The sequence below is a fragment of the Strigops habroptila genome, chromosome 10, assembly GCF_004027225.2.
Source record: "Strigops habroptila isolate Jane chromosome 10, bStrHab1.2.pri, whole genome shotgun sequence".
NCBI classification, from domain to species: domain Eukaryota; kingdom Metazoa; phylum Chordata; class Aves; order Psittaciformes; family Psittacidae; genus Strigops; species Strigops habroptila.
This window is the reverse complement of record NC_046359.1, coordinates 23334958-23362449: the sequence shown is the minus strand read 5'-3', so window position 1 is coordinate 23362449 and position 27492 is coordinate 23334958. Positions and strand designations below refer to the sequence as shown.

The 27492-nt window shown below is 36.6% G+C and overlaps 1 protein-coding gene across 7 annotated transcripts in view; it reads right to left on the bottom strand.

The window, feature by feature from the left end:
* The window catches only part of LTBP1 (latent transforming growth factor beta binding protein 1), a 193926-nt gene that overhangs the window by 62422 nt on the left and 104012 nt on the right, over positions 1-27492 (bottom strand). For 4 of the 7 annotated variants that reach the window (XM_030499517.1, XM_030499515.1, XM_030499519.1 and 1 more), the window contains 8 exons: positions 25169-25240; positions 11327-11449; positions 9632-9799; positions 6285-6518; positions 4383-4405; positions 3289-3391; positions 2593-2691; positions 804-929 (listed from right to left, as the gene is read on the bottom strand). In XM_030499517.1, the coding sequence (XP_030355377.1) occupies positions 804-929; positions 2593-2691; positions 3289-3391; positions 4383-4405; positions 6285-6518; positions 9632-9799; positions 11327-11449; positions 25169-25240 (948 nt within the window). The remainder of the gene's footprint in view (positions 1-803; positions 930-2592; positions 2692-3288; positions 3392-4382; positions 4406-6284; positions 6519-9631; positions 9800-11326; positions 11450-25168; positions 25241-27492) is intronic. The other 3 variants (XM_030499518.1, XM_030499520.1, XM_030499516.1) reach the window with 2 other exon arrangements.

The window sequence follows — 27492 nt, the reverse complement described above, 5'->3', positions numbered from 1 at the left end:
GTGTAAATTATTTTTTTAATATTGTAGTTGTACACAATAGCATGTGTATCAGCACGAAGTTACTGAACTTTTAGTAGCATGAAAAGTTGATAGTACATAATCTGGCAACATGACATAATAAACTCTTTCTGATCCAAGTTACTGAGGAACCAACATACTCTGAATGAAGGAAAGATACCGACACCACTGCTTCCAAATCTGAAACAGCTCATGTGAAGCCAGTCTGGGCTCTGCCTCATCAGAGCACTCTGTTCCAGAATTTACTAGCTTAGAAGGGCATGAAGACCTCACTTTGCAGATCTCCTAATGTGCTTCTGGGATGTTTATGATATACTTTCTCTTTTCAGCAGAAGGTTGAAAGGAAAGAGCTAACAAAATGACTGGATTTAGTCCAGCTGCAAAGCTGGTAGCTGGGTAAATCATTCTGAGAAACAGGCGCCAATTCAGTCATTCTTTATCCAAACAGAAGTGTATTTCTTCCTAGCAGTCTGATGGTGTTTAGATACCTGATATAAAGCTGAGAAGAGATGGTCTGTCTAATCAACTTTTCTTTCATCTCACAATGGGAAAGGGTTTCATTCAATTAAATTCATGTTCAGTTCTGAGTGGCTGAAAGGCTATAATCAGAGACTAGCTGGCAAGTTTTATTTGACATACAAAAACTAGTTTCTGTGTAGTTTGGAAACATTCAGTAAAGGAAGCAACTCCTGACTGCTCTGTAGCATATTTCCCCTGACCAGACTTTACATTTCAAGCATTTCATAGCATGGTTATTTCAGATTTTTGAAAGCATCCATTCATACCAGAGCACTTTGTCTGCTGATCGTTAAGTTTGTACCCCTCGTAGCAAATGCAAGTGTATCCCACAGGCAAATTAACGCAGTGTCCGGCTCCACAGATATCAGGATTAACTGTACATTCGTTGATTTCTAAGCAAACAAACAAACAAAAATTTAACATTAAACTCTCCCACATAGTTCAGTAAGTGCAGAATATTCTGTAATCCAAGTAGAAATTTACGTCTGAAAAAAATTGTAAATCAAGTTTGTAAGTCCTGAGTTTCTGTAATGGATACCTTATCTGGAAGAATCTAGAAAACATCTAGGCTTTTCCTAGTGACATATGATTTAACCTTTGCAAAGGTTAAGAAAATAACTGTAGTGGGTTTCTGATTATTTTTCGAGAACACTCGTCTATTAATGGCTTGGATGTATTTTGTAAGATATGGAGATTCAGTATGGGCAGCATCAGATGCCAAACCCCTATAGCAGTTTTAGAAATTCTCGAAGTATGTGTGCTACTGCAAAAGAATACTAATGAACTAATGACTGTGTTTAGTTGCAATTTAAGCTAAGGATATACAGCAGCATGAAATTGTAATTCCTGAAAAAGAAGTTATGTGTAAAGGAGAATCATTTATTCAGACTACTTAGAAATAGGTTAAATATAACTACATCTTAAAGTACAGAATTAATGTGCCTAAAAACTTCTCAGCTCTAACTGCATTCTTCACTTGTATTTTACTATGCCTTAAGTATCTAAACAACAGTTGGAACTGTAACTGAACAACAGATTGATTTATTTGTTTATAGCACACAGCAACTTCTAGTTCTACTACTTTTCCTGAGGAAACAAAAACCAGCAGAACATGGAAAGCTGCCATATTTTAACTAACTGATGCGAATTCCCAGCAGGGTAACTTCCTCTTCCCTTAAGGAAGCAGGGAGCTGGCTGGCAGAAGGAGCATGGTCACAGCAGAGCTGTCTTCCAAATTCTGGTTTGATAATCACCACTACTAGAACTTTCATATGAGATTGGCAGACTAGAATTATAGGTAACTAAAGCAGGCAGCTGAATTCTTACAGGACAGGATACTTTCTCTACTCTTACAGTAGATTCAGGATTTAATTGCAGACAGAATCATACTTCAAAGAACTGGGTGACTTAGAGTTCGTGCGTGATGTGTGCAACTCAAAAATCCATTCCTGCATGAAGGAAAGCCATCTTTGAAAAGTTAAACTTGAATTAAAGCATGTGCAATTTCTCCATGTGAATGCAAGTTATGAAACCTTGTAGTAGGCCTAGATATCTGTACCATATATAATACTGCACCTTAAAGTATCTACCTGGATATTGCAATTACTTCAAAGCCTGTGTTAATTCTGAGAGACTAGCCAAAGTGACATTGTAATGCTCTCACGAAGTCTACATGCCTCAAAGAACATGATTACGTATACTTCATGAACACATGTGCAAACTGCCTAAAGACCTGACTTCTATCCAAGAAGTTTTCAGTTCCATTTTGGTTGCAGATCATGTAAATCTCAGGTAGAATTATATTTTTTCCCTTCTATCATTTATTTGAGGGCACAAAAATGGCAGGTACATCCTTTGAGGGCCCAGTCCTTGCTCCATTGAGAGTACACTCATTGCTGTGCTGTACTTCCTATCTCTCCCCAGAGTAATCCTTTCAGGTTTACAGCTACATTCTCTTTGCTATTATAATTCAGAAGTAGCATGGAACAATTTATAGTGTCAGGAACTCACAGTCATTTCTTAATTTATTTTAGTTTTAAAAAGGAAGTACAATACCTGTAACTTGAGTAGGTGCAATTACTTGACTTGCACTTGAAGTGGAGACTTCAGGAGCAACTTCAACAGGCAGAGGAGGAGATGTTTTCTCAATCACTACTGTGTGACATGGAATGGAAATCAATCGCATCCCAAAAAAAACCCCTTAAAGCATTCAAAATAAAACTCTTAAAGAATTCACACATGATATTGAATGAGCCAGACATGATGGAGCTTTTCATTAGTTTACTCTGCTTAGATCTGGAGTAGAAAAAAAAGTATAATTGGGTTTTCCATCATTCTACAGCTTGTGAAAAAAAAACCAAACCCCAGAGGTGATAAAGAAAGCAAGCACAATACTAAAACTTTTGCAGGAAAAGTTACGCATAAATCTGCAAGGAGACACTTAAGTAAAGTGTCCTCTTCAAAGGGGTACAAGGCCTCAACTCTGCTGACATTAAAATTCTCATGTACATAATCCAGGATATACTTTTGCCTAAAATACGTCTTTGCCTCCTAACAAGTCACCCAGCCCAATGACAACCTCTCAATTCCTCCCACTTCAGCTTCCATGATTTCTTTTCTGTATTGTGTTCATGGAAAAATTGCTTGTGAAGCTGCAATAAATTTTTTATTAATCTTAAAATTGCTGCTTTCCCATTCTTCGAAGAATTGTAAGCACGCTTTCATACTAAAAGACAAGACAAAACAAGTTACCTGGAAACTGTGGATGAAGGTTAATTGTTGAAATTCCAGGAGAAAGCTGAGGCTGCCCACGCTCTAGATCAGGCTGCTTTTCTTGATCAAGGGAAGCTAATTCCTAAAAGAACGATTAAAAAGTCACATTCTGAAAACATTCTCTCAATTCAGCTATCATAACAACCCACAAACTCTTGGCTTGAGAAACTGCTAACATTCTCACGAGTGGCTCCTAATAGCGGATCATTAATTACCACCAATTTAAGCCTGAAAGAACACAGAATACTGTATTTACACAATGGCATACAATTTAACATTGATTTCGTTTGAAGCAGACATTTCATGGAGCTTCTAATGTATCTATGGCTTTGTCCCTCCATAGTTCTCCCCTCTTCTCTTTAACTGCTTACAAACAGTATTTAATTGCAGTTGAACATCATACAAAAGTATACGATCACAAAAGTCTCTTAAATCTTTACCACTGTGAAAGGTTCTCTCTTACCTATTGCACTGGTCATCTTATTTTCATAACAGTGTTAGATGCTTCTAAGTCTTTAGGAAAATGAAATGAAGTACAGCTGCAGTTATTCCTAACAAATGCCATTATCTTCAGCATAGAGAACCTGGAACCTCCAGAATGGGGAATTTCTTAGCACAGCTACACACCTGCTCTTCTCCACTGAATACACAGCAACCCTAAGAAAACTAGGAAAATAACTTAGGTGTTGATACAAGGCGTCACAAATACTTCTCAAAGCTTCATACTGTTTCTCTCAAATTCTTTTCTCCAGCTGTCAGTATCTGTGGCTCCCCTTCATACTGTCTGTATTTTTCAATATCCTCTTTAAAATACAGGCTCTCCAGAATGGGATAGAACAATATAGACCATCCAACAATGCCCTAAAGAGAGGTTAAAGTAATCCCTTCCTGTACCTCACTACCTGCCTGTTGTTGTATATAATAATAACGAGCTCTTTTTGCCTCAGGGTTTGCACTGTAAGTCCACAGTGAGTTGTTCCTCATAAATCCTAAATCCTTTTCAGAGTTACTGTATCACATCTTGTACACATGGTCTACATTCTAATTCTTAGATAAATCACATCATATTTTACCTGATCAGGGGCTGCAGTTCCCACTAAAACCAGAAAGAAAAAAGAAAATTAATCAGCCTTCACATAACCTCTACTTACACATTATATTTAAAATGACAAACGCATTCAAAAGTGGTTGTTGCCATTGCAGAAAAACTTTAGGCTCTAATCTCATTCCAAAATAGTGTAAAGTTGAAGAAGCAGCAAGTGTAAAAACTAAGCTGAAGCCAGAGTAAGATTCTATTCACAGACCGATGCTTATAATGACTCAATATTCAGCTGCCTTACAGGTTTCCCAATTGTTTAATTGTTTCCTTAGAAACAACCCAAGAAACTCACAGGTTATTCACTCACTGATTAAACTTTTTAAATTCCTTCCAAGGAATATCAATATCTGTAATTATTTTAAAGGTAAATTAATATAATAATGATATATAACTAACCATTAACAAATTTGCAAGAATTTGTTGTAAAAAGCCTAAAAATCAAGTTTTGAAATTTGCCTTTTCTTTAAGCAAGCAAAAGTGGTTTGTTTTTTGATTCCCCTCCCCCCCACCCCCCAAAAGTGACTCTTTTCTGGGAAAGAAAAGTAGAAATTTCATAGAAGTTTATATTTTCCATTGCAGTTTGCCTTCTTTGAACTTCCCTCTTACTGATGAAAATCTATATTCTTCTGTAAAAAATTGAAAAAATGAAAGAATATTTTTCTTCTCATAATCAACATTTTCCATAGGATTGATTTCATAAATAAATAAATAAATAAATAAATCACTTTTCTTGCTCTAGTTTCTTCAGTACTTGCGGGCAGGCTGATTATCAGAACTGGGAGAACTTCTAATAAAATGTCAAAAATTCCAAATGCAAATATATCAAAAAAAGAAATATAAAATTAAAAGATGTGTCTTTACTGACTTGGAGTAAACATGTTTTTTAAAGTTATTAATTTAAAACAACAATATTCCTTTTTTTTTCCACATTCTTTGTTTTAAGATTTACTAGAATGTGGCAATCTTTCTCATTACCAAAGTAATATTTTAGGCAAATGTTGCACCACTTTGTAACACAGAAAAGTTTAGAAGTTTATCTGAGATTTTATAATCCAGCACAGTCTGTAAGTATATTTGAATGGCTTATTTTCCTTTCCAGATTCAGTTTAACTCCGCTTTCTTGAAAGTAAAACCAGAGCAGTAATTTTAACTGGAAAGTAACCTGTGTTGCACAGAATTTTGCAAAGTCAGCTGATTGAAACTCTTTCTAAGAATGGTCTGATATACAGATACGTAATTGCTACACCTATTAAATACATAGTATTGTGAGAGGGTTCTTCAGCAATGTACTGCTGCTTGTCTACAGTTTGCATAATATATGCCAAGTTTGCATAATAATGCTGCTTTCTGTATTTCTTTGCTTCTGCACTTGTTTTAGAGTCAGGACAATTTCAGCTGCTTGCAGAAAATGAAGCCTGAGAAAAATATCTTAGAGGAGTCAACTAATAATTCAGTGGCCCAGCAGAAAGGGGCTGATCCAGCATGGTCATGCCAAGGGAGCACAAAGCTGCAGGGGTGAACGCAGAGCACAGGAAAGGGATGCACGCCAACATCAGGTGGTGCTAATACAGGATTGTATAGATGGAAGATGATAGAAACCCCTTAGCCTCTGCCACCCTAAATAGCACTAAATCCTAAAAGAAATAGTGAGATAAAAGCAGTCTCTCTCTCTCTCTCTTCATGGTGTTCTCAGCATCTGGTAGGAGCTCTATATAAAATTTCAGAAGTAAACACGTAACACAATACACTGCGTGACATGAAGCACTCTGCGAGAGAAGTGACACCTCTCTCTCCCGCACTGTACATTCCGCAAAGAAACATACCATTGAAGACACATGCACAGAAATATAGAAAGACTAAATTTTTCCACTCTCACCTTCTTGCACAGCCATCTCAGTCTCACTTTTCTGTGAGAAGGTCAGTGCCTCCACTGGCTCTTCCTTTGCTGGGAGAGGTGGAGGAGAAGTACCTTTAGCAACAGGTTGAGTAATCGGGGTCTTGCCAATGACAGGTGGCTGTACTCTAACTGCAGGGTGATGATATAGCTTGTTTCTGTGAGGGCCAGAAACCGTATAACCCATTCCACCAGGGCAGATTTCCTTAAAAGCAGCTAGATTTGGGATGGGAAAATATTCCTTTTAGGAGTCTAAAAGTGCAATATGTTGACATAGTGGAAAATATAATGACTACCACTAATAAATTTAATTTCATATTGTATATACATTTTTACAAAACCTACTTAAAGACAAGCTACGCATTGCATGCTAAATTGATGGAGCATTCTCCCAAAAGCATGTTCTGGCTGTTATTCCCAGGAGGTTTATACTCCAGTTTACCGTCTTCAGTTATGTTTAATCTGTCATTATATCAAGATAATTTTTTGGTATTAATCCTCTTCAAACTGCATATCCTTTCTGAGTATGAGTTTAAATATGCAAATTTTCATAATCACCTACATTGCATAAGTAATGAAGATCACTAATTCTCTCATTCTTTTTTTGCAGAAACCAAAGGAAAAAAGCTCACCACCCTTGTACTAGAGGAGCAGAAGAATATCAACCAGGAATAACATTCATTCACAGGATCCCATTTGACTACATCAGAGACCTCATACCAGCCCTGATTCAAATTCCACTGAATTGAGTAAGTCTTTCCACTGACTTCAGTGGGCTGGATAAAAAACAAAATGGGAATCATAAAAAACCAAATTACCACTGTAAGAGAGGGGAAATAATCTCATTTATAAACCTGCTACAGAAAAAGTTATTGAAAGTCAGGCAGCAACACCTGCTCTGATCTCTGCAACTGCTCTACATGAGCATCAGGTTTTGCAGTCCTAGTGGAAGACTAGAATCAAAGAGACATACAGGCCAGCCTTCCTCCCCACCAAAAATAACAGCTATGCTTCTGTCAGGGACAGGGAGACCTTCAGGAGTCTTGAAGGGGCAGTGCTTCATTGTCCTCATTGCTCTAGGTAAAGCTATGTTGGGATGAAACACCAAAGATTTAGTCTCCCACCTGCCTAATGCGGTATCTTACACCTTCTTAAAGAGATGTGCGCAGTGGGGCATTGGTAAGTTCACAAATTCTGCTTTGAACATGAGGGTTTTAAAACAAATTAGCATTTAAAATAAAACCACAAAATACTAGCTAGAGGTGTGCCACAGATGAAATCAATAAATTATACATTAAATTTCAGTGTGCATTAATTTCATACTGTGTTCTGATGGTGTCCTAGTAATAGAAAAGATGAAGGGTCAAACTGATTGAGTGAATTCAGAATACTGGAACACTTTTTGCTGGGAAGTGCTAGTGTTAAAACTTGCCACAAAAACGCCCAACTGAAGACGGGAATTCTGGTCAAAGCAGGAGAAAATTTGATGCCTGTCCCTTCCGATGCATACTCAGGATGTACGAAATCTTGTTTCAGGTCATGTTCTCTGATAAGTGCTGTTGACACCTGAGTATACAAACCTGGCCTCTCTCAGTCTCTCTTTTCGAGCCAGTTTACTTTGTACAAGTATTTTAATAGCTATTGGAGTGAGATCATGACTTTTTAATTCAATGACTCCTAAATTAACATGGGATGCTGCAGTAAATACTTTACCCCATTCTGGAGTATTCCACTTTCACACAATTTTCATAGAATACTCTGAAAGATTACGAATTTAACCTGTTACAGAAAGGAACATGTTTTTAAATCATGAAAGTTGTCATGAAATGGGAAAAGTGTTTCCCACCCAGGTCATCAGAATTTTCTACTCACAGATTTTCTCTTACATCTTTTCATTAACTGAAAACATTAAAATAACCAATTCCACATAATATTCAATTACGTATTTTTTAATGACTAGAGAGCAGTCAATGAAAATACCTATTTTCTGCTCCAGCATACACAAAACTGGGCATAAAATCTCATGCAATATTCTCTTAAATGTAAAACATCTGCACTTAAATTGCGAGTCATTTGAGGAAAACATATTTTTACTCCAGGAAAAGGCCATAGAAATGTTATTTATCTGAAAGTGAACTGGACTTTAGTCATGCAGGAAACAGTGGCTTTAAAAATCAATGCTCAAAAATATTTGCCACTTCCACTTCTGTAAGCCCAACTTACAGATGTAAGGAATCTGCTGCTCTCATCATGTCTCTGATGCTAGCTGTGATTTCCCAAAGCAGACAGCTGGTTTTGAAAATCTGAATCTTTATGAAATAGTCCACAGAGATGCATGGCCTGTACCACAGGAGTGACATCTGCTGTGACTTCAGAAAGAGCAGTGGATTACCATTACAAATACCTATGCTAAAACACTGAACAGGCTGGACATCATGTATATTACATAAATCTATGATGCTTTAAAAAAAGAAGAATTTGACCATACATTTGGACAAACTGATTTGACTAAAGACTCCAACCTTGGTCATTTAAATTTTAAGCAAAATCAGGCAACAGAAGGTACTTGAAAACAGAAATCAGTATGTATAATATATGCGGTATTGTAATCTAAGAGCAGCCTAAGTTAGTGCGGTGACCAAACAAGAGGGTATTTTCCAAGTCCTTACTTATTTAAAAACCAGCAAGACACCAAGTGAGAACTAATAATACAAATGAGATTTATGTATCAAGTAAGCAATTGATTAAGTGAAAGGTGGCATGAAATGTTTAACTTTGTTTCTTGTAAAGAAACCATACTTGGCACATTCCTCAAAGCGGATGGTAAAGGTATGAAGGAAAGTTAGAAAGCAGTGATGTTGCCATACATATCCCACTAACTGTAATGTAAACTACAACACATGTCTTTCTGTGACCTAATTCTCAAAAGCTGTCATCCTTTTACTGGTGTCTTTAACAACTGAAGAATATTAATTAGATTTTGGGTTAATTTGCCTTTATCTGTAGTCAGAATATAATGTACAATAAATTTATCTTCATGTGATGGAGAATCAAAGTTCAAGGACATATTCTGAGATGCAAGCGTCATTAATCCGGAATTCTACCTCAACATATCAAAGATAATTCTTTTGTTTTAATATCAAATCCCTCTGAACAAAACTACTATACATGGGGTGATTCTACTATCATGTAAAGAACTTTCATAATTTACTGATGGACACTTCTTGTTTCAAAACAATTCCTGGGGTTTTAGTTTTTTCTTTTTTTAAACATGCATAACAAACATAGACTGGGGGCAAGAGTTTGTATTTTTAATGGTCAGTTCTTACCTGTTCCTGGAAGTGGACACTGCTCACAGTTCGGGCCCCAGGCTTTGCCAACACTGCAACAGCAAAGCTGCTTGCTGAGCTGAACAGAAAGAGGATGCATGCATTGCTTTCCTGCACTAACAAACCGGTAGCAGGGTCCTTTCTCTTCAGCAACTACAGGATTATCAGCTGCAATGAAAGTGGAAGAGAGGATGGCACTGTTCATATGAACAGCAAAGCAGAGAAACACCACTAGATTTCCAACACCAGTTACATGGATTAATATTACCATCTACAGAAGTTTTATTTTGAACACCTATCTCAAGCCGTGATTCTTACTTTGCATCAAACAACATCCTAGACCAAGAAGTATTTTAAAGAATAAAAAAGCCCAACTCCCAAAACCAAAACCCAAAACATTTTCCAAACCAGCCGTTGCCAGGCTGCCACAAAGGGTCAGAATCAGTGCTCTCACTTGTACGCAAGTCCAACTGCTAAAGGCTAAGGTCAGTCACTGGCAATATACAGTTGTGTCAAGCTATGTAGCCACTGGAATGTTCAGCTTTAAGTAGGCTACATAAATAAGACTGCAAAAGGATTAAGATTCATACATGACACATTATAAAAAAGACAATTATATATTTACATTTTGTTATGCTTAGTTTTAATGTGGAAGAGCCAAAGACCGTAAGCTATGACTAGTATGAGGTAACGGGAAGCTAAGATCAATCCAGCTTTCTAATTTATGCATTCACTTTAACATACAGTTCACAGTTCTGGGTAGTATGTTCGCTTAATTCAAAAATATATGAAGACTATCTGATTTTCAATGACATGTAAAATCAAAAATGAAACCCAACTCCTTTTTTCTGGTGCTAAACTGATAAGTCCTAAAAAATTCTTCAAAATACTGAAAAACATTCTCAGTAATTGAGTGTCATTAATTCGTAGCGAAAGACAAATCATGCTGAAAAAATTAAAAAATTCACCTACAGCTCTAGACTATATTTTATAAAATAGACAAGGAGCTTAGGAAATGAGGTATTTTTCACTTGTAAATATTTTTCAAAAAAAACCCCTTTAAAAGCGAGAAATTAGTTGTTCTTGATGCCTTCTTTTCTTCTTGCTGAGGTAATTGATCTCAAACCAAGTAAAAGCTGATTAACAGAGGAAATTATCTGCACTCATGCTGTTCACAACTTTTTCTTTCTCCACATTCTTTCTTAATTTTTAGTCCTTCTTAATCGGAAAGAAAATGTGCCAAAGATCATCCTGCACTAAATGTTTAGTAATGGAAACAACCCAGGTCAAAGCTGCAGAGGTGGAAGAGGAGAGGGCAGGACACAAAGATGATTTTGGCCAGGGAACTAGGAGAGTGGGAAAAAAAAAATCATGGGAAGGAAAATCCAAGCTGGTGAGAAAGACTGAGTGTATGAGGAGGCTGAATGTGGTCTTGAAGGTTTTGTGACAAGAAAATCAGAAGATGGCAAGGATCCTGGATAGCCACTGGAGGAGACCAAGGCTTCCAGGACAAAGAGACAGAAAAGAGGCAAGAGCATGAAGTCTGACTTAATAAACTGAATATGCTGATAAGATGAGGCAGGAACAGCAAGAAAGACAGAGACAGCTTAGAAGAATTGGGTCCAATCAAATAAATCCTCATCTAACGTGCAACTAAATATCTATTTTAGTACTTTGATTAGCACTATTACTTACGTATGCACCTGGAGAGGGTAGGATCTGGCACGAATCCCATTTTGCAGGTACATCTGTAGCTGCCCATGGTATTTAAGCACTCACCATTAGGGCAAACTCCCTGTAACTGACACTCATTGATATCTGTGGGAAAATTGAAAATAATCAGATAGTGAAACATGCATTAATATTCTCCTTTCTTTAGAAGTTATCTTTTTTAAAAATATGTGCAGAACTGTTACAAATTAGCACTCCAATCAAGACTTTTTCCCATACTGACAACATTTGATTTACAACCTTTTAAAACACTGCTGAGAACATAACAGAACAACAATTACATTAATACATCATTCTCAAGCAGTCTGAATTAAAAACCAAATACACTTTGACTGGCTTATCAACCCCTCTTTTCCTGACTAGATGATTGCTTGCATAGTCAAACACAACTCACAAGAACATTCAACAGAGACAAAATTTTAGGCGATGTAGTATATTTTACGCAGTTTAAACAGTACACTTAATTCAGGCTTGGGGTTTTTTTGGTATTTGTATTTGGTAGAGCCTGAAGGTTCATTGTGCCGGAAGAAGCACAATGCAAAAGTACCATCTCTAGCCTAAAGAGCTTACCATCTAAATACCAAGAATATATTTCAGGAAGCACAGAACACACATGGGGTGAAGAGAATTGCATCCGTGGAAACTCAGCTTTGTAATAATTAAGAACTGCTTTGACAAAGTTTACTGTTCCTAGGCTACCTGCATCAGTGTCCCTTTCAGGGTCTCACTGATTTATTCTCCCATGCTCCAAGCACTGGGCCTTAGGCCTTTATCATGCTTGGGGTTGTACCTATAATTCACTTACTCTTAGAATAGGACCTCTCTAAACAATTAAAAAAAAAAAAAAAAAAAAAATACCCCAACCTATAATTGTCTCTGTCATAAATTGTCATGTCTCCTCTTCCAGAAAAACAGAGTCTGCACATTGAAATAAACATACTTCAGCATTTCTGTGCATTATTTCTATGTAAGACTTTCCCTCCCTAACCCTAAGCTAGGAAAAAATGTCTACCTTGCTAGGTAAACAAGCTACAAGTGGAAGTCAGATACTCCAGCTAGCTCCTTGGAGATCAGGTGTCAGCAATCATTTTATCTAAAATACATAATATCTATTACCTTTCTCTTAGTTTTTATAAAACCTGTAAAACCTTCACCATTTTATTTGACCTCATTGTATGTTGCTGCCTGATTCAACACTATCAATCAACCATGGTAAGAAGCTGAATATGTAAAATATAACAGATGTGCTGGAGTTTGCTTTTGGAAACCTACAGAAAGAGTCTTTCATTTTCTGACCACGTTCTTCATTTTTCTCCACAAGTGTGACTACCTGTCCCACCACACAGGAGTGCACAACTTAAGTTCACAGTACAGCAGACTCCAGCAGTTGTGATTTTTTTCCAAATATTCAGTGTCGAGCTTATGCCTCAGCTCTTCCAATGCTATACCTAATCTAGTATCTTGACACCACCTGGATCAACTTCACGTCTATGCACTTAGCCACACGTGACAAAGAGTGATAATTTATATCCTAGAACTTCGTATGAAATGTGATGGAAACCACATGAATTACAAAGGATCAACTCTGCCTCAAAGGAATTTTCAAGTGAAATTCCCAGACTACAAGACTTTCTGACCTCAGAGGGAGTGGACTATCTAAAAAGGAGAATGGTACATGGAAAAAAAGCACAAAACCCTGCTGAAATAGTCTCCTACAGCAGTCTACCTTTTGACCCATCTAATCATTGAGCAGGAAGATGTCCCATATAAGCACAGGAGTACCTTATTTAAGGATTGCACTAATACAGAATATTTAGTAAGTGAGACTTGTTCTGATGCACTCAAAAAATATTTAGTTTCATCAGCTCCTTAGTCTGACTAGGTTCTTCCTTTTGCCCTGAAATCTCGAAATATGATTGAAGGCACCTACAGAGTGCCAACTGATCCCAAAAGGAATATCGTCTCTGTTTCAATACCATTATCTTTTGTGACTATTATGAGGAATGAACTTAAATCTTAGCAGCTAGCAAACTAAAAACATTACTGAAACATCCCTGAATAGAAACATGCTGATACTGTTGTAAAGCTGTCAGGAGGAAAGGACATACTGCTAGCTCTGTTTTCAAACGTTAGGCATGACAAGGAACGCAATGGAAGAGAAGACTACAAAATACCTAGAAGCTAATAACAAAGCAAATACTGGAATACCCAATAATCCATTACTGAATTTTCTACCTGTTGGAAATTTGGGTTGTCAGATCAGTCCTCAGATGCTAAACCGTGGAAGAATTCTACTTGCTTTGATGAAGTACTGACTCTGTCATCGGAAACAAGACAGCGGAAGAGCCAGCATGCTTTACACTGAATACAAGAAAAATCTCGGTATTGGGGTTCACTTCAAAGTGAATATTCACAACACAAATACACACAAATTACATACACACATATGTGCAAAAAGCACATACAAATTTTGGAAGAGGAAGAAGAAGAAAAACATCGGACAAATTAAGAGATGGAAGAATGATATAAAAAAATGAATATTAAGATATATATTTTTAACAGCGTCTGTGCTTTATATTCTTACCTGACTTTTGCTTTTTGTTGTTTAGTATTAGTTACTTATTGGTGTTGACATTGGTACGTATAGTGAAAATAATTGCTTGCTTTCTGCATTGAAATAGCCAGACATTTTAAAAACAACTTTTTCCCTTTACAAATTCTAAGTATACCTTTTTTTTTTTTTTTTTTTAATAGGAAAATTAACCTATACTACCAGAAAAAAAATGGAATATCCCAGAGGACATACATAACATACCACTTTTTCTTACCACTTTCTCTGGAATATAGATCCATGTAGAATTAGCAGAAATGCTTTGTCTAATGAAATTAAAATTTAAATTTTAAATCACTGAAAAAGACAACTTATTTCAAATAATATTAGTTTGACTTTGATTTTATAGGTCTTACTTTCAAGGAAAGACCAAGTCTCTTGTTTGTTTACCATTACATTGCTATTTGCTTATATGTCATCATTATGAAGAATTTGGCACTCTTCATTCCTATCTAGGAGGATAACTCTACCATTCTATATTATATAGCTTAATAGAAGCGCATTTATACTTTCAATGTTTAAAATGATTAATGATGCATTTTTCATTTACTCATTGTTTGCATCAAGCTTCATTTTAAGGAATATTAAAAAAATCTATATATGGATAAATTTTATTATTTGAATACTCAAATTATAGGCATGTAAAAAAAAATAAAATCTTGCACACGCAGGTGGATAAGAGGAAAAAACCACATGAAACCTGCTTTCTAACTTGAATTCGAATCATTTTATTCACAACACTAGTATTATCCATACTTCTTAAACAAACCATACCTTTTAAGTTTGTAGAACTATGTATGTTGTAGATGATAAAAATGGTATCTCAAGTGGTTTTTCAACTTTGACTTAGCTACTGAACTGAATATATCTACATTTACAGTAAAATGAAGGAAAAAGAACCCCTGTTGTACAGAAGGGGAATCTGGCTTTGCACTTAAAAGAATTCTAGTTACGGGTTACAGACTTCGGCTATCTGAGTGATCTTGAATATCTAGTAGCAAAACTGTGCTACATGGATTTTATATTTTTTTTTCAGCATAGATTATATTTAAGTCTTTATACAGATAAATCGTAATTGTGAATTTTAAAGTAAATTGAATTTAAGTATCTAAATAGAAATTACGCACATTTTACAGATCTGAACTTTATGTTACTGCTGGGAAATACTTGCATATGAATGTATTGGATACATCTGGTGCTACTGGGAGAAACCTGTTTTAGAGTTTTGCCTACTAATAGTGAAGATTTCATGGCATTATTTACTTAAGCGGCTAATTTACAGGTAAAGGGCTCTTCCTATAATTCTCCAGTACACAGTCATCTTTCTTTCCAAACGATTCAACTATTCTGCAGGAAACATTCACAGATGCTGTCATTATTGCCAATGTATTAAATCTCTTCCCAGACGAACTGCTCTGGTACATCTAGTATTTAAAAATATAATACCCCATTCACATGTACTCTGCTATTGCTAGTTAACATGGGCACTGCTACATTTAAGTACCACCTTATATGGATGTAAATATCGATGAATATTCTGCCTAGAATTCCTGATACAGATATTCCTCTTGCTAGATTTATCCAATTTTTAAAGTTAACTTTATTGTGAACGTTCTGATGCCTCGGCATAGCTTATTATTTTTAATGCCTCTTTTCCAAGTCATGTCTTCTCAGTGAGCTCATACAATTACTAAACTGATGCTGTATGCTGAATTACACAAGCCTGTCTAGGGATTAAACAGAAAAAAGCCACAAGTTAAATATAGCCCCCCCCCCAAAAAAAAACCCCAAAAAAACCCCAAAACAAAAAAACTCCAACAAACAACCAAACAGAAAAAAAAACAAACAAAAAAACCAACCCCCCCCCCCAAAAAAACCCACCACAAAACTTCAAATTTTCAAAAGAAACATACATACATGTAAGAATAGTGTTTATTTAACAACTTTGGTTTAAAAACAAAACCCCTTCCAGATTTACTATCTACTTCACTTTATTTTAGACTGTGGTAAAAGACCACCTACCCAAAATGTTTCCTACCACCTGCCAGCCTGCACAGCTGGCACTGGAATCAACTTGCTCAGGCAGCTGGAAATCTGATTCAAAATTAACAGACTTTCTTTTTTCTTTTTAGCCCTCTTTTTCTTGTCTATGGACATAAAAAATATTTCAGTTTTAAATTAATATAGCGATAAGAATTCATTTGCTCCATTGTACAATCTAAAGAAAAAGCTACTTTAAAGTTGTCCAAATAAAGTTGTCTGTCTTTTGTTGCGCAGAAGTACAAACTGAAAACACGCTTGCGCAGTGATTTGATCAAACACATTCACCTACACGAGAAAATATTTTAAGGGGCTATGTAGCAGTACTATAAAACCATACAAATGTAAGTAAAGCTTTCTAAAGAAAATCAACTAAATATTAATTTTCAGTTTTCAAGGAAAACTGAGTAATGAACTTTCATTAGTAAAATGCCTCTGCGTATGTGATACAGGGTAAAAAAACCAAAACCCCAACAGTTAAGCAAGGAGCTTTTCCACACAGCACCTTGCATGGCTCCTCAGCAAACACAGTAGGGGCTGTTATTTATGATTTATAAAGAACTTGCAAACAAAGCATTGACTTTTTTAATAGGTTTTTTTAATAGGTGCTTGATAATGTGAATGTCTTGACCCTTCTCAATGGTAATAAACTGGTGTAACCCCACTGGCATGAAAGCAGCATTGTCATTCTGCACTGACTGACGGCCTGATACTTTGCTGTTGCCTTAGTATTATACATGCCTAATACAAAGAACTGGTCCTTGACACAATGCGCTCCTAGATTTGGTAGTTCGTCTCTATGAAAGTTTGACAAGAAATGAAAGCTTTACTCTTGCTTTGGATCTGTTGAGATGGCAGTGGAAGCCACATGCCATCCTAGAGGCCCTGTTGGTGACTCCATTCTCACAAGTTCATCCAAATGCACAGCAGCTTTGCCATAACCAGGGTCTTGACAGTGGTGCTGCAGTACTGTACGGATGAGACTGCTGTGTCTCAGCTCCTCCTATACCCTCTTCTAAGCACACAGCTTAATCTATAGTGAGGTCAGCTCCAGAGCCACGCAGCACTCTCTGCTTTGAACAACCCAGACACTGTAACCAAATCGCTGCTAATCTTCCCCACTAAGGAGAACTTAAACCAGGCTCTCTTAACAACAGTTAGTTTGATACCTTCCCACATTTTATAGGTCTACTGAGTGTCAGGGTAACCTGCTCACAAAAAACGCAATGTGTTAATGACTCACTGCCACTGAATTTCCTGGGGAAAGAAAATAAACTAAAACAACCGTTTCCTAGCTGAATACTTGTCTGCTCATGTGAAGAGTGTGACTATGAATGAAGTAATCTTCATGACTTAAACAAAACTCCTTTAAAACCGAAGCAAAGGAGGAAGATGGGAACACTGTAAGATGGTATACATTTAAACAAGAAAGCACATGCTAACATTGAACTTGTTATAAACCATGATAATTATATGTAGTTTTACTAAGTCCAAAACCAACTTCATCTTCAAAGAACTTTACATACTTTAATTAGTAGATAGAATATGGAAATGAATGGATAACCCAGATATCAAAATGAAAATTTACTTTACTCATGGCTTTTCCTCCTTGCTATCTAAGAACGTTCACAAAGAAATTTTATGCAGATTTGTGTCCAGGGCAAGGCAATCTTCAAGGTTTCACATCTGAAATACCCCAAAACACAAGTGTGTTTTAAAAGTACTTTACCAGAATTTTGTTCCACAAATATTTAACAGAATCAGACGAAGAACTGGCCTCAGATTTTACTCATGACCACACACACATACATATTTGTAATTGCATGGGCTAAATATCACAATACTAAATTAAATTTCATTAAGTCTAAGTGCAGGCAACAGCTAATACAAAAAGCTATTTTCTTCTAATAACTGTGATTTAGGGAAGGACTGAATAGTCCAGAAGAAATCAAAAACCAGAAAACTTTGGAAAAAACCTTAACACTTACTTGTTACTTTTCTATAAAGAGTTCTTCCTCGCTTAAAGATTCAAAACCCCAGTGGCTTTTCAATGTCTCTATTATGAGGGTTGGGCTCTTTTACTCAAGCATTGATTTACTTGTTTAGCTCTTACACGCATTGCACACTAGGGAATTGCGGTGACTTAGAAATATATGAATCAAAATTTTAAAAGCGGAAAAGTTAGATGTGGGATCTAATTCTGTTCTAAGGTACTTAAATTTAAGTGACAAAGCATTTATACACCCAATGGAAGGTTTCCCTCCAGCTAAGGTACCAGTATTTGTGTACAAAAGGATTCAAGGTAGTATAATCTCTTCTCTCCACTGTATGATGAGATGCGTGGAAGAACTCTGTGCTAGAGGGGAAGACATGCTGCAGAAGGTAGTATCTTCCAGTGTTCTGCCTGCATTCATCAATTCTACAGTGGCTTTTAAGGTAGATTAAAGCAGTCTTTGGGGCAGTGTCAGCTGCAGTTCAACACTACTTTGGTTCTTTACTGGAAATCCACATGCAATGTTCTCCTAACTTTCCTTGAGAAATGGCCTAATTCAATCACGTTCAGGAAGTGAATCATTTCAGCTTTATTCCAGGATTAATGACACCATAATTTAGCCTGAGTATCCTTTCTCCATGGATAACAAACCATTTAAAGTGTAAACATCCAATCCTAGGAAAAATTCCTGCTCCTACTTATAACAAGATCTGTACCTGTCACTGCTGAAAGAATATGCTTTGCTTGGTTACAGTAAAACATGCCAAGTGATTTACTGGGTGCATCATAAAGCTACTGTAATGTCCTTTAATTAGCCCATTTTCTGAAATACTTTACTAGATTCCTCAGCAAGCAAATATGAAAATGCTTCACAGCCTAGTGGTCTTATACACATTAACATGCCAACACAACCTGCAGAGGTTGATGCCCGCTATAGACAAGAGAAGTAGTGCAGAAGGACTAGGTGATCAGCAGAGAGCTGTTCTGCTATAGACCAGCCTACAAAAGCTGATGGTTAGAATATCAGCTCTGTAGTGTTTCCCTTTGGCAGCCTCCAGCTGGAAGAATATTTAGGAAGAGAAGTTCACTGTGTTTTGGCTCTGCTAACCATTATAACAGCTCTTCAGACCACCCAGTCCCAGCTGGCCTAACGCAGAATCACAGGAAATACTAAGGTGGTGTAAAGCTGTCTTCTCTGCCTTCAACCTTGTAGCTCATTTGGAGACATGGAGCGACTCCACTCTCTACCCTTTTCAGATAGCAAGTAAGGTCCATATTTGGTCACAGACACACTGGAATTTGAAACATTCCTATAATATTAATTCTTTCATCTCCATGCGCTACACATGGAATTTATGCTCATCAAATCATCACAGCTTAGAGCATTTAACCACATTTAAACATTTATCTTAAAACCACAATTCTATTAATGTGTTTTGGTCAAAGCCACAATCTTCTGACTGTATGCTATTTAAACCTAGCTATTAATTTTAAGGAAAACATTTTTGCTCAAGAAAAAAGAGTCTATGAGTTCAAAAAAAGTCAGCAGTCACTACAGGAAATTTGAACAATGCAAATGTAAACAAAAATAGTCTTTAATTTGTTTTTTGAAAGAATTGCAACCATTCATGTAAAGAATACAGTCAAATTTATTTTCAGGAGCACTGATAACTTTGAAATGATAGTGTCAACTATCCAAACTGGATCAGGGTTTGGTTTTTTTTACTGTATTATGTTGACTTAATGAAAAGACATATAAAATTTTCATAAAGAACGCTGAAGAAAACTAAGGAGTGATTTAGCATTAATTAAAATAATCCCTCTTTTGAAATACTATATCTCCTTTGTATACAATGCATTTTCTACTTTACACATTTGGTAGGTGATTTTTTGATTACATGAATAAATCTGTCTCAAAAGACAATGAAAAATTCAGATTTTTAAAGTCACATTACATGCATAAACAGAAGAAAACAACTTATAATTTCACAATTTTTAAAACAACATATGACAATGCATAAAAACTAAATATGCAACAGCCTCCACCTAGGACAGTCATGATACCCAGAAGGTTCTTATGAAAACTGGACCAAGAAAGGGAACCTGTAGAAGCAGAATGCCTAGTCAGACCACCACAGCCCTCATAGCTGCACTGAAATATTCAGAACAAGGTTGTAGATAGAAAGTACTGCGGCCCTTCTTATCCCCTCTGTCCCAAGTGCCTGGTGCCAGAGGACATCAGCAACCTCAAGAGCCCAAAGCTGATTCCAGGCCTAAGCTCCATGGAAAAGTAAATTTCTGAATGGGCATTTCTGCACATAGCTCTGAAATCAGATTTCTATGCTTTTCAGAAACTGACTGACTTTGCTTAAATAACTATATTATGAAACTGAAAGGAAAATATTTATCTCCTTTTGATGCAAAACAAGCAACTTGCCTTTCAAGAGACCCGCACGTTGTTGTATTTAAGCAAAGGCAGCCTTCTAGATCAATTACGTACTAATTAGAATTTGCCAAAGTACTGGGCAACAACTTCATTAGAAATGACCCAGTGGTCAGTCATTAAATGTTATTTAGTAAAATCTGCCTTGACAGATGTTTTCATGCATTAAGTGCTTTAATATGTAAAATATCTCATGTTGCAAATGAAGACTGGAATGTATCATTTGTGTCATTTGTGAAAATTTGACTCATTCTGGTAAGGTATAAGCTAGGCTTCACTGGGAGTGCCATCTAACTGAATGCCTTCCAAATTGGCTCAGTATCATTTTTTATTCTATGAAAATCAATTACAACTGTACTTATTAACACAACTGAAAATACTGTTCCAACTGTTTCTGCTATAGCTATATTGTTAACCACTATTAATGTCCTTAGTTCTAAGAAAAATATAATCTCCAGATTTTACTGCCTCCATTATAGTTGATTGTTTTAATAATAACCTGATTAGTGACAACAATAAAGGATAAAAAAAACCAACATGGTTTTGTTGCTAATGCAACGATTGTAATATATATTTTTTTGAAATTACAGAAAAAAATGCTGCTTATTCTAAGAAATGACCCACTGATTCCTGTGAGCTAACAGAGTAGCAGCAGGAGAAATCAATCCAACTCATTTTGTGCTTCTGCGTGGAATTTACTGGAACACAAGTTTGCAGAGCCACACTTTTCAAACACATAATCAATGTCCAAACAGCAACCCAGCCCAGTTTCTGGAGATACATTTATTTCTCAGTATGACCATCATAAAAGAACTTTGAAAGAAGGTCATTAACTTAGTAGCTAAGTAACATTAAATAGCATTTCTCATGAAGCAAAGCTCTTCTATTACTTAAAAGTAATAAAATACAAACATGCAGAGAAAAATTTATTACAGTATTTTAGGGACAAATGTAGGATGGCAGAATACACCTTCAAAATTTATTTTAAATCACGATGAAGCCAAGGGAGAAAAGCTCAAAATCCCTAGACCACATGGTTACAGAATTTGATCCATCAACATACAAATACTAGTTTCTGCATGCTCATATACATTTAATTTTAAGCATATGGGGACTTTTCAAGAACTTCTATGCACAACTTTTTACTTCACTGAAAAACAAGTGTTCAGGTATTTTTCCAGTTCTTCAAGATAAGATTTTTAAAGTGCTCTATTGGCAATATGTTAGTTTCCTGAAAAACAAACCCAACCTTTTCACCAGCTGTTTTCTTCATTCTGTTTCAGTTTTCCAAGAAAACCATTAGCAGAAGGAAACAGTAAGTATAATTCTAAACAGAGAGCCATTGCATGTGGATTCTGACAAAAAAGTTGCAGCTCTGATAAGCTGTGTTTTGGTTTTAATGACAGCCTTAGGGGATTCATGTGCATACATGTAATAAATCACCCCATTGAAAAGATAATTACCGGGGGGGGGGGGGTTGGGGGCAGCAGCAGGAGCTTTCTTGATAGCAATTACACTAAACTGTTCAAATTAGCATACCCACAGATGGTTCTTTGTTGTCCTACACACACATTAGAGAGAAGAATGTTTCATTACATTAGTTCACTCACTTGAAAGGGAAAAAAACAGGATCTATTTATTAATCACACTAATATTACATAGGCTTTGTAAACTAAGGAGGCTTTTGACTGTAGAAACAATGTAGAACAAAAGGTTAATTAGGCTTTTAGGCCTGAGTTTTCAAAGGCAATGAAAGTTGGACAGTATCTAGGTGAAAATAGCAATCTCTTTCAGCTGCAGGCATGGATTCAGAAATGTATCCCCATTACTATTTGGTCTGGCAATGCTGACCCTTTCTGAGCATGGACACAGCATGCACACCCTTTCAGCAAGGAGTAATCTAATTAAAATGTATACTTGCATATGGACATGCTGTGCCACTCCTTTCCAATTTAATTGTAAGGATTATTACAAGAATATGAATCCTCTCCAGCCAGCAGCTTAAACAGTCTTCTCTTCACTGCTATTGCTGTTGCTTTGCTCCATGTTTGAGATATAGACAGATGTTTTTTTTCTTAGCTCTGTCCTCTTCTCTTCTAGAAAAGCATGGCTGCTTCAGATAAACACAAACAACACACTTTTCACCGACCCACTGAGAAGCACATGCAAATGACCATTTCAGGACTGAAGCGCACCCTGCCAGCAGCTTGCACAAATAAAGCTAGCTTTCCTGATGGCTGTTCAAGCAGAGGTCAAAATCCTGACCCTCAAAGAAAATGATAATCTTGTTACTTACTTCAGCAGGACTAAATTTCATCCTGGCTTTGTTCCACGGGTATTTCTTCTCCCAGTTCCTTCCTTATTTGTACCTCTTTTTTGGGGTGTGTTGGTGACTAAATTACAGAGAAGCTACCCAAGCCTCAATAAGACAATAAGAGGAGCCTGGAACAGTCATCACCTCTGTCCTCTCCAGAAAGTTAAGCTATTGTCCCCAATCTCAATTCATCAACAGTCTACTTCCTGGTTGGATAATCCTACTCCATTGTCTGATTAAAATCTAAGTTATAAATTTGCATGTATTAATTACAAGTTATATTTAATCTACAGAGCTCTCTCTTCTGGGATAATGATAGCAGTAATAAAACTATTTAAAGCCTCATATTTCTTGTAGTATAGCTATCTACAAATTATTAAGGGGACTCTACAGTCTTTCACTGCAGACCAGGGAACAAGCCCTTGAGATGCAGTTTGCAGCTCAGCTCCATTTAGTTTTTTTGCTGTTTTAACCCAACCGGTTTTCTCCCACAACCCTCCAAATGCCCCTCCCCTGCAAGCAGGGAAACCACCAACTAGGTAAAGAACTGAGCAGCAGATAGGCTCAAGTGGCTATTCCTTCAGATAGTAGCGCACATCTCCCTCAGCAGTGGAAGCAGTGTGATGTTTGCATTTAGTGCTCTACAAACTGTATTCTTTTGGTTGACAAAGTAATTTCTTTACATGGCTGGCTGCTGCACACTCCATTGATGTGCTAACTGGAAGTTTTCAGTTACATAAAATTAACTCTATCTCCAAAGTGCCCACGTATATCCTTTAACAACAATTATTCCTTCTCTCCACCATCACTATTTGCTGAAATCTTTTACCCTTGCAGTGTCAACAACAACTTACAAACCACAGGTCAGTGTCAGCCTCACTTGAACTCATTCTTCCCTTCTTTCCTAAGTCTCTCTCCAGAATCATCACTGCATGATTGCTCACATCTTCTCAGAACTCCTTTCTCTTGTTTACTTGAGCTGTGCCAAACAAGTTGAACAAGCAACCTAGGCTTTTTCCAACATCCTCATTTGGCACATCTGTTCAATGCTCCAAGATACACAGAAAGAATGAGCATAAGTCTACAGATATCTGTTCAGCTTTGTCAGATAAAGATGCTGTTGGCCAGGAGAATCTAAACGCCCCAAGTCTTTCTGTGTAGCTGCAAGACCATGCAGATCCATAACCTTGTATGTTTTGATAACTTCTATGCTTACAGCCAGGATATATAGGGCATAATCTTTGAGTAATACAACTTATGCAGTGTCTAACTTGTGTCATGGTTTAACCCCAGCCAGCAACTAAGTGCACACAGCCACTCACTCCCTTCCCCTCCCACCCCCTCATGGGATGGGAAAGAGAACTGGAAAAAGGTAAAACCCATGGGATGAGACAGGAACAGTTTAATAGTTGAAGTAAAATACTATTATTATTATTATAGATAAAAAAAGAGAGAGGAATAAACCCCAAGAAACACAAGTGATGCACAATACAATTGCTCACCAACCACTGACCGATGCCCAGCCAGCCTCTCCCCAAGCAGTGATCGGTGGCTCCCAGCCAACTCCCCTCAGTTCACATGCTGAGCATGACATTCTATGGTATGGCCAGTTCAGGTCAGGTGTCCTGGCTGTGCTCCCTCTCGGCTTCTTGTGCACCTCCTTACTCTGCAGTGGCAGAGCATGGGAAACTAAAAAGTGCTTGACTTAGGAGTAAGCACTACTTAGCAACAAGTAAAACATTGGTGTGTTACCAACATTATTCTCAGACCAGAGCCAAAACACAGGGTACCAGCTACTAAGAAAGATAATTAACTCTATCCCAGCCAAAACCAGGACACTCCATACATTCTCACCTGCACTATGCACCCTCTTGAAGCACGGGGGTCACTGCTTTACATGGCAGCCAGGTATGCATGGTTTTTCATTTCCATTTGCCAGTGACATCATCTGGCTTCTTTCAGTACTGTTGTGTCTAACCTCTTATGTCCAAAAGAATCATTCTCTGATTACTCTATACTTTCATGATTATAAAATTGTCCTCTATTGCTAGTTTCATCTGACTTAACTGAGTAAGTCTGCAGGTTCACTGTTTAGCAAAAGAACTGACAGAACAATGTATTTCTATTGAAAAACAAAGTAAATGAATCTATATGAAGTCATGTTTATACATCAAAGAAAATGAAAGTATATGTAAAGGTTTTAAAAGTTTTTTGCCCCGGAGCAAAAAAACCCCACTCTATGGAGTTGCCAATATTTGGAAAGAATTAAAAGTAGCCTCAACATTTTTTTCCCAAAATGCAAATCAATGGACTGGATTAATTCATCTAAGTCATAAATATCAAAGCATATGTCACTGAAAACTGAAACTCAAACTAAACACAGTTAATTGTAGGCACTATGTTACCTTGACAAAATGTAGCATTGATCCTCTTGTAGCCTTGTGGGCATTCCATCATAGGGCTGTATCCATGGTAAGCTGAAGAAAAAATTTACAACAGTTAAAAACCTGACAGCCAAATTATTATGTAGAAAAAAAACCCCAACCCCCAACAAACCAAAACCAAAAATCATTTTAAGTTTTTATGACGTATGGTTAAGCATAAAAGGTCAAGAAATAAAAATTAAAAGTTTGCACAGGTAACCTTATTTCCATCTCTTTCCACATGTATATCACCTAAGTCTTCATTTATTTGGTGAAATTTGTGTTTTTCCCAGAAAAAGAAATCTTTGAAGTCAGGACATTATCCTTCATCCTAGTTGTTCTCAAATATCCAAATAATTACTTTCCCAAGCCAGCTACAAGTATAATTTTGGGAAAAGATACAGTTGAAAATCTGTGATGGAAACTCAATGGCTTCAAAACTGAAAGCAGCTTTAGAAAGTGGAAGTATCTTCAATGTTAAGAAAAATTGCTGGGTACTCCTTCTCCTGCCACACTGACTTAAAAAATATTTGAAATACAGAGAAAATAGGTTTAAATAAAATAAAGGCAAAAAATAAAAAGGCACATTTGTGATTTACGTAACAAAGTTGCTGAATTTTAGAAGACAGTCACTTATGGGCTGATCTGTATAAACTGTCAAGGGCATCACAACACGCAAAACAGAGACTGAATTCCATATTGCCAAAATAGAATGTGTTTAGTTAACTAATTTTTTATTTTTATTTATTGTTTCTTTCTTTCACTTAAGGTCGCTTTTGAGACTACAGAAAACTGTTTATTGATTCTTTAACTGTTATCATAAATGAGAGCAATAACTTCTTTGTATGGTTATGCACTGAAAACTAACCTCTTGGCAAAGCCAAGTACTTTATTAAACATATTGGACTAAACTTTTGGCACTAGGATCACACAAGTGCCTTTAATAAGAGTCAAGAGAGTTTTTCATAATTTGAATGTGCAACAGAGATACCTTATATTTGGTCAGATCTTTTGTTTTCCTTTAAAAGTGCTCTAAGTGTTCTAAATATTCAGCAGGCAAAACAAAATAAAAAAAACCACCCCCAAAAAATCAAACACATTACTTTCCATCTTTACTTTATATAAACCTTCAAATAAGACAGAACAGCTGAGTTAGGTATATAATATATATAATTGGCTCCACTTCACATATAATACCCAAATTGCTTATTTTAAAACTGGTAACTGGTTGAATATAAAGGTAGAAAGAAAAAAAAAATTATTCTCATTAGTTATAAAGCTTTTCCTGTTCTTTGGAAAAATTTAAGTGATGATCTTGAGTAGCAGGTTTTGGAGTGAGATAGTTTTAATTCATATTGATGTGAATTATTTAAAATAATTGCTTAATTAGAACATTAAGATTCTCTTTAGAGATTGCTTAAAGTGATAAAATGATTAAACACAAAAAAAGGAAGGGTCAAAATACAGCAACAGTGCTCTGAGCACACACTTCTCCATCTTTACTTTGACTACAATCATTTTAATACAAATTTAAATTTCAAAATTTCATCACCACAAAGTGGCAACTACACATGTATTTTTAAGGTAGCTCCAATCTTTTCACAGGGTTAATATTAAAATAAGTTGAAATTTAAGGTGAGATTTTCAAAAGCGCAATGCATTAGCCTATTCCTGGTCCTCAAAAATGTCAATGAAACTCCTAATACTCATGTTGGCAGAGTCAGATTCATAATTGCACTGCTTATGTCCTAACTTACCTATATTTGCCATTACAGATCTGACTCAATTCACGCTAAAACTAATTAGGAGAAAAAGTTAGGAGAGCTCTAACTTTTTGTGGATGGGAATGGTACCCTGCAGTACAGCCTGGCAGAGGAAGAGAGAGAGAGCGCAGAGCTCTTCCAGTTGTGAATGGAGACTAGCCCGTAAGCTATGCCAGGCCCCTTCCAGTGCTGCAATGCATTTTCCCTTCCAGGGTGACTCAGCTGCTCTAGAAAGTGCAGTGGCGGAGTGAGGTCAGAGATTTTAACCTCTCCTTTTAGCTTCTCCCTCCCTCCTCATCCTCCTACTCCCACACTGAACAGGAAACAGTGGCTTACTAGCAGCTGTTTAATTCCTTCTACAAAGAGCAGCAACATAAGCAGGTCACAGCAGACGAAGGAGCTTGTTCAGTGATGGCTAGTGGATCCATGTGGAAGCTGGATAGAGTCCTACATTACTTACCCTTTACTCACTTACACAACCTGTTTGTAATTATTAACTGTTAGCAAGAAGCCTGAACAATCATAACATTCCCAATGTAACAC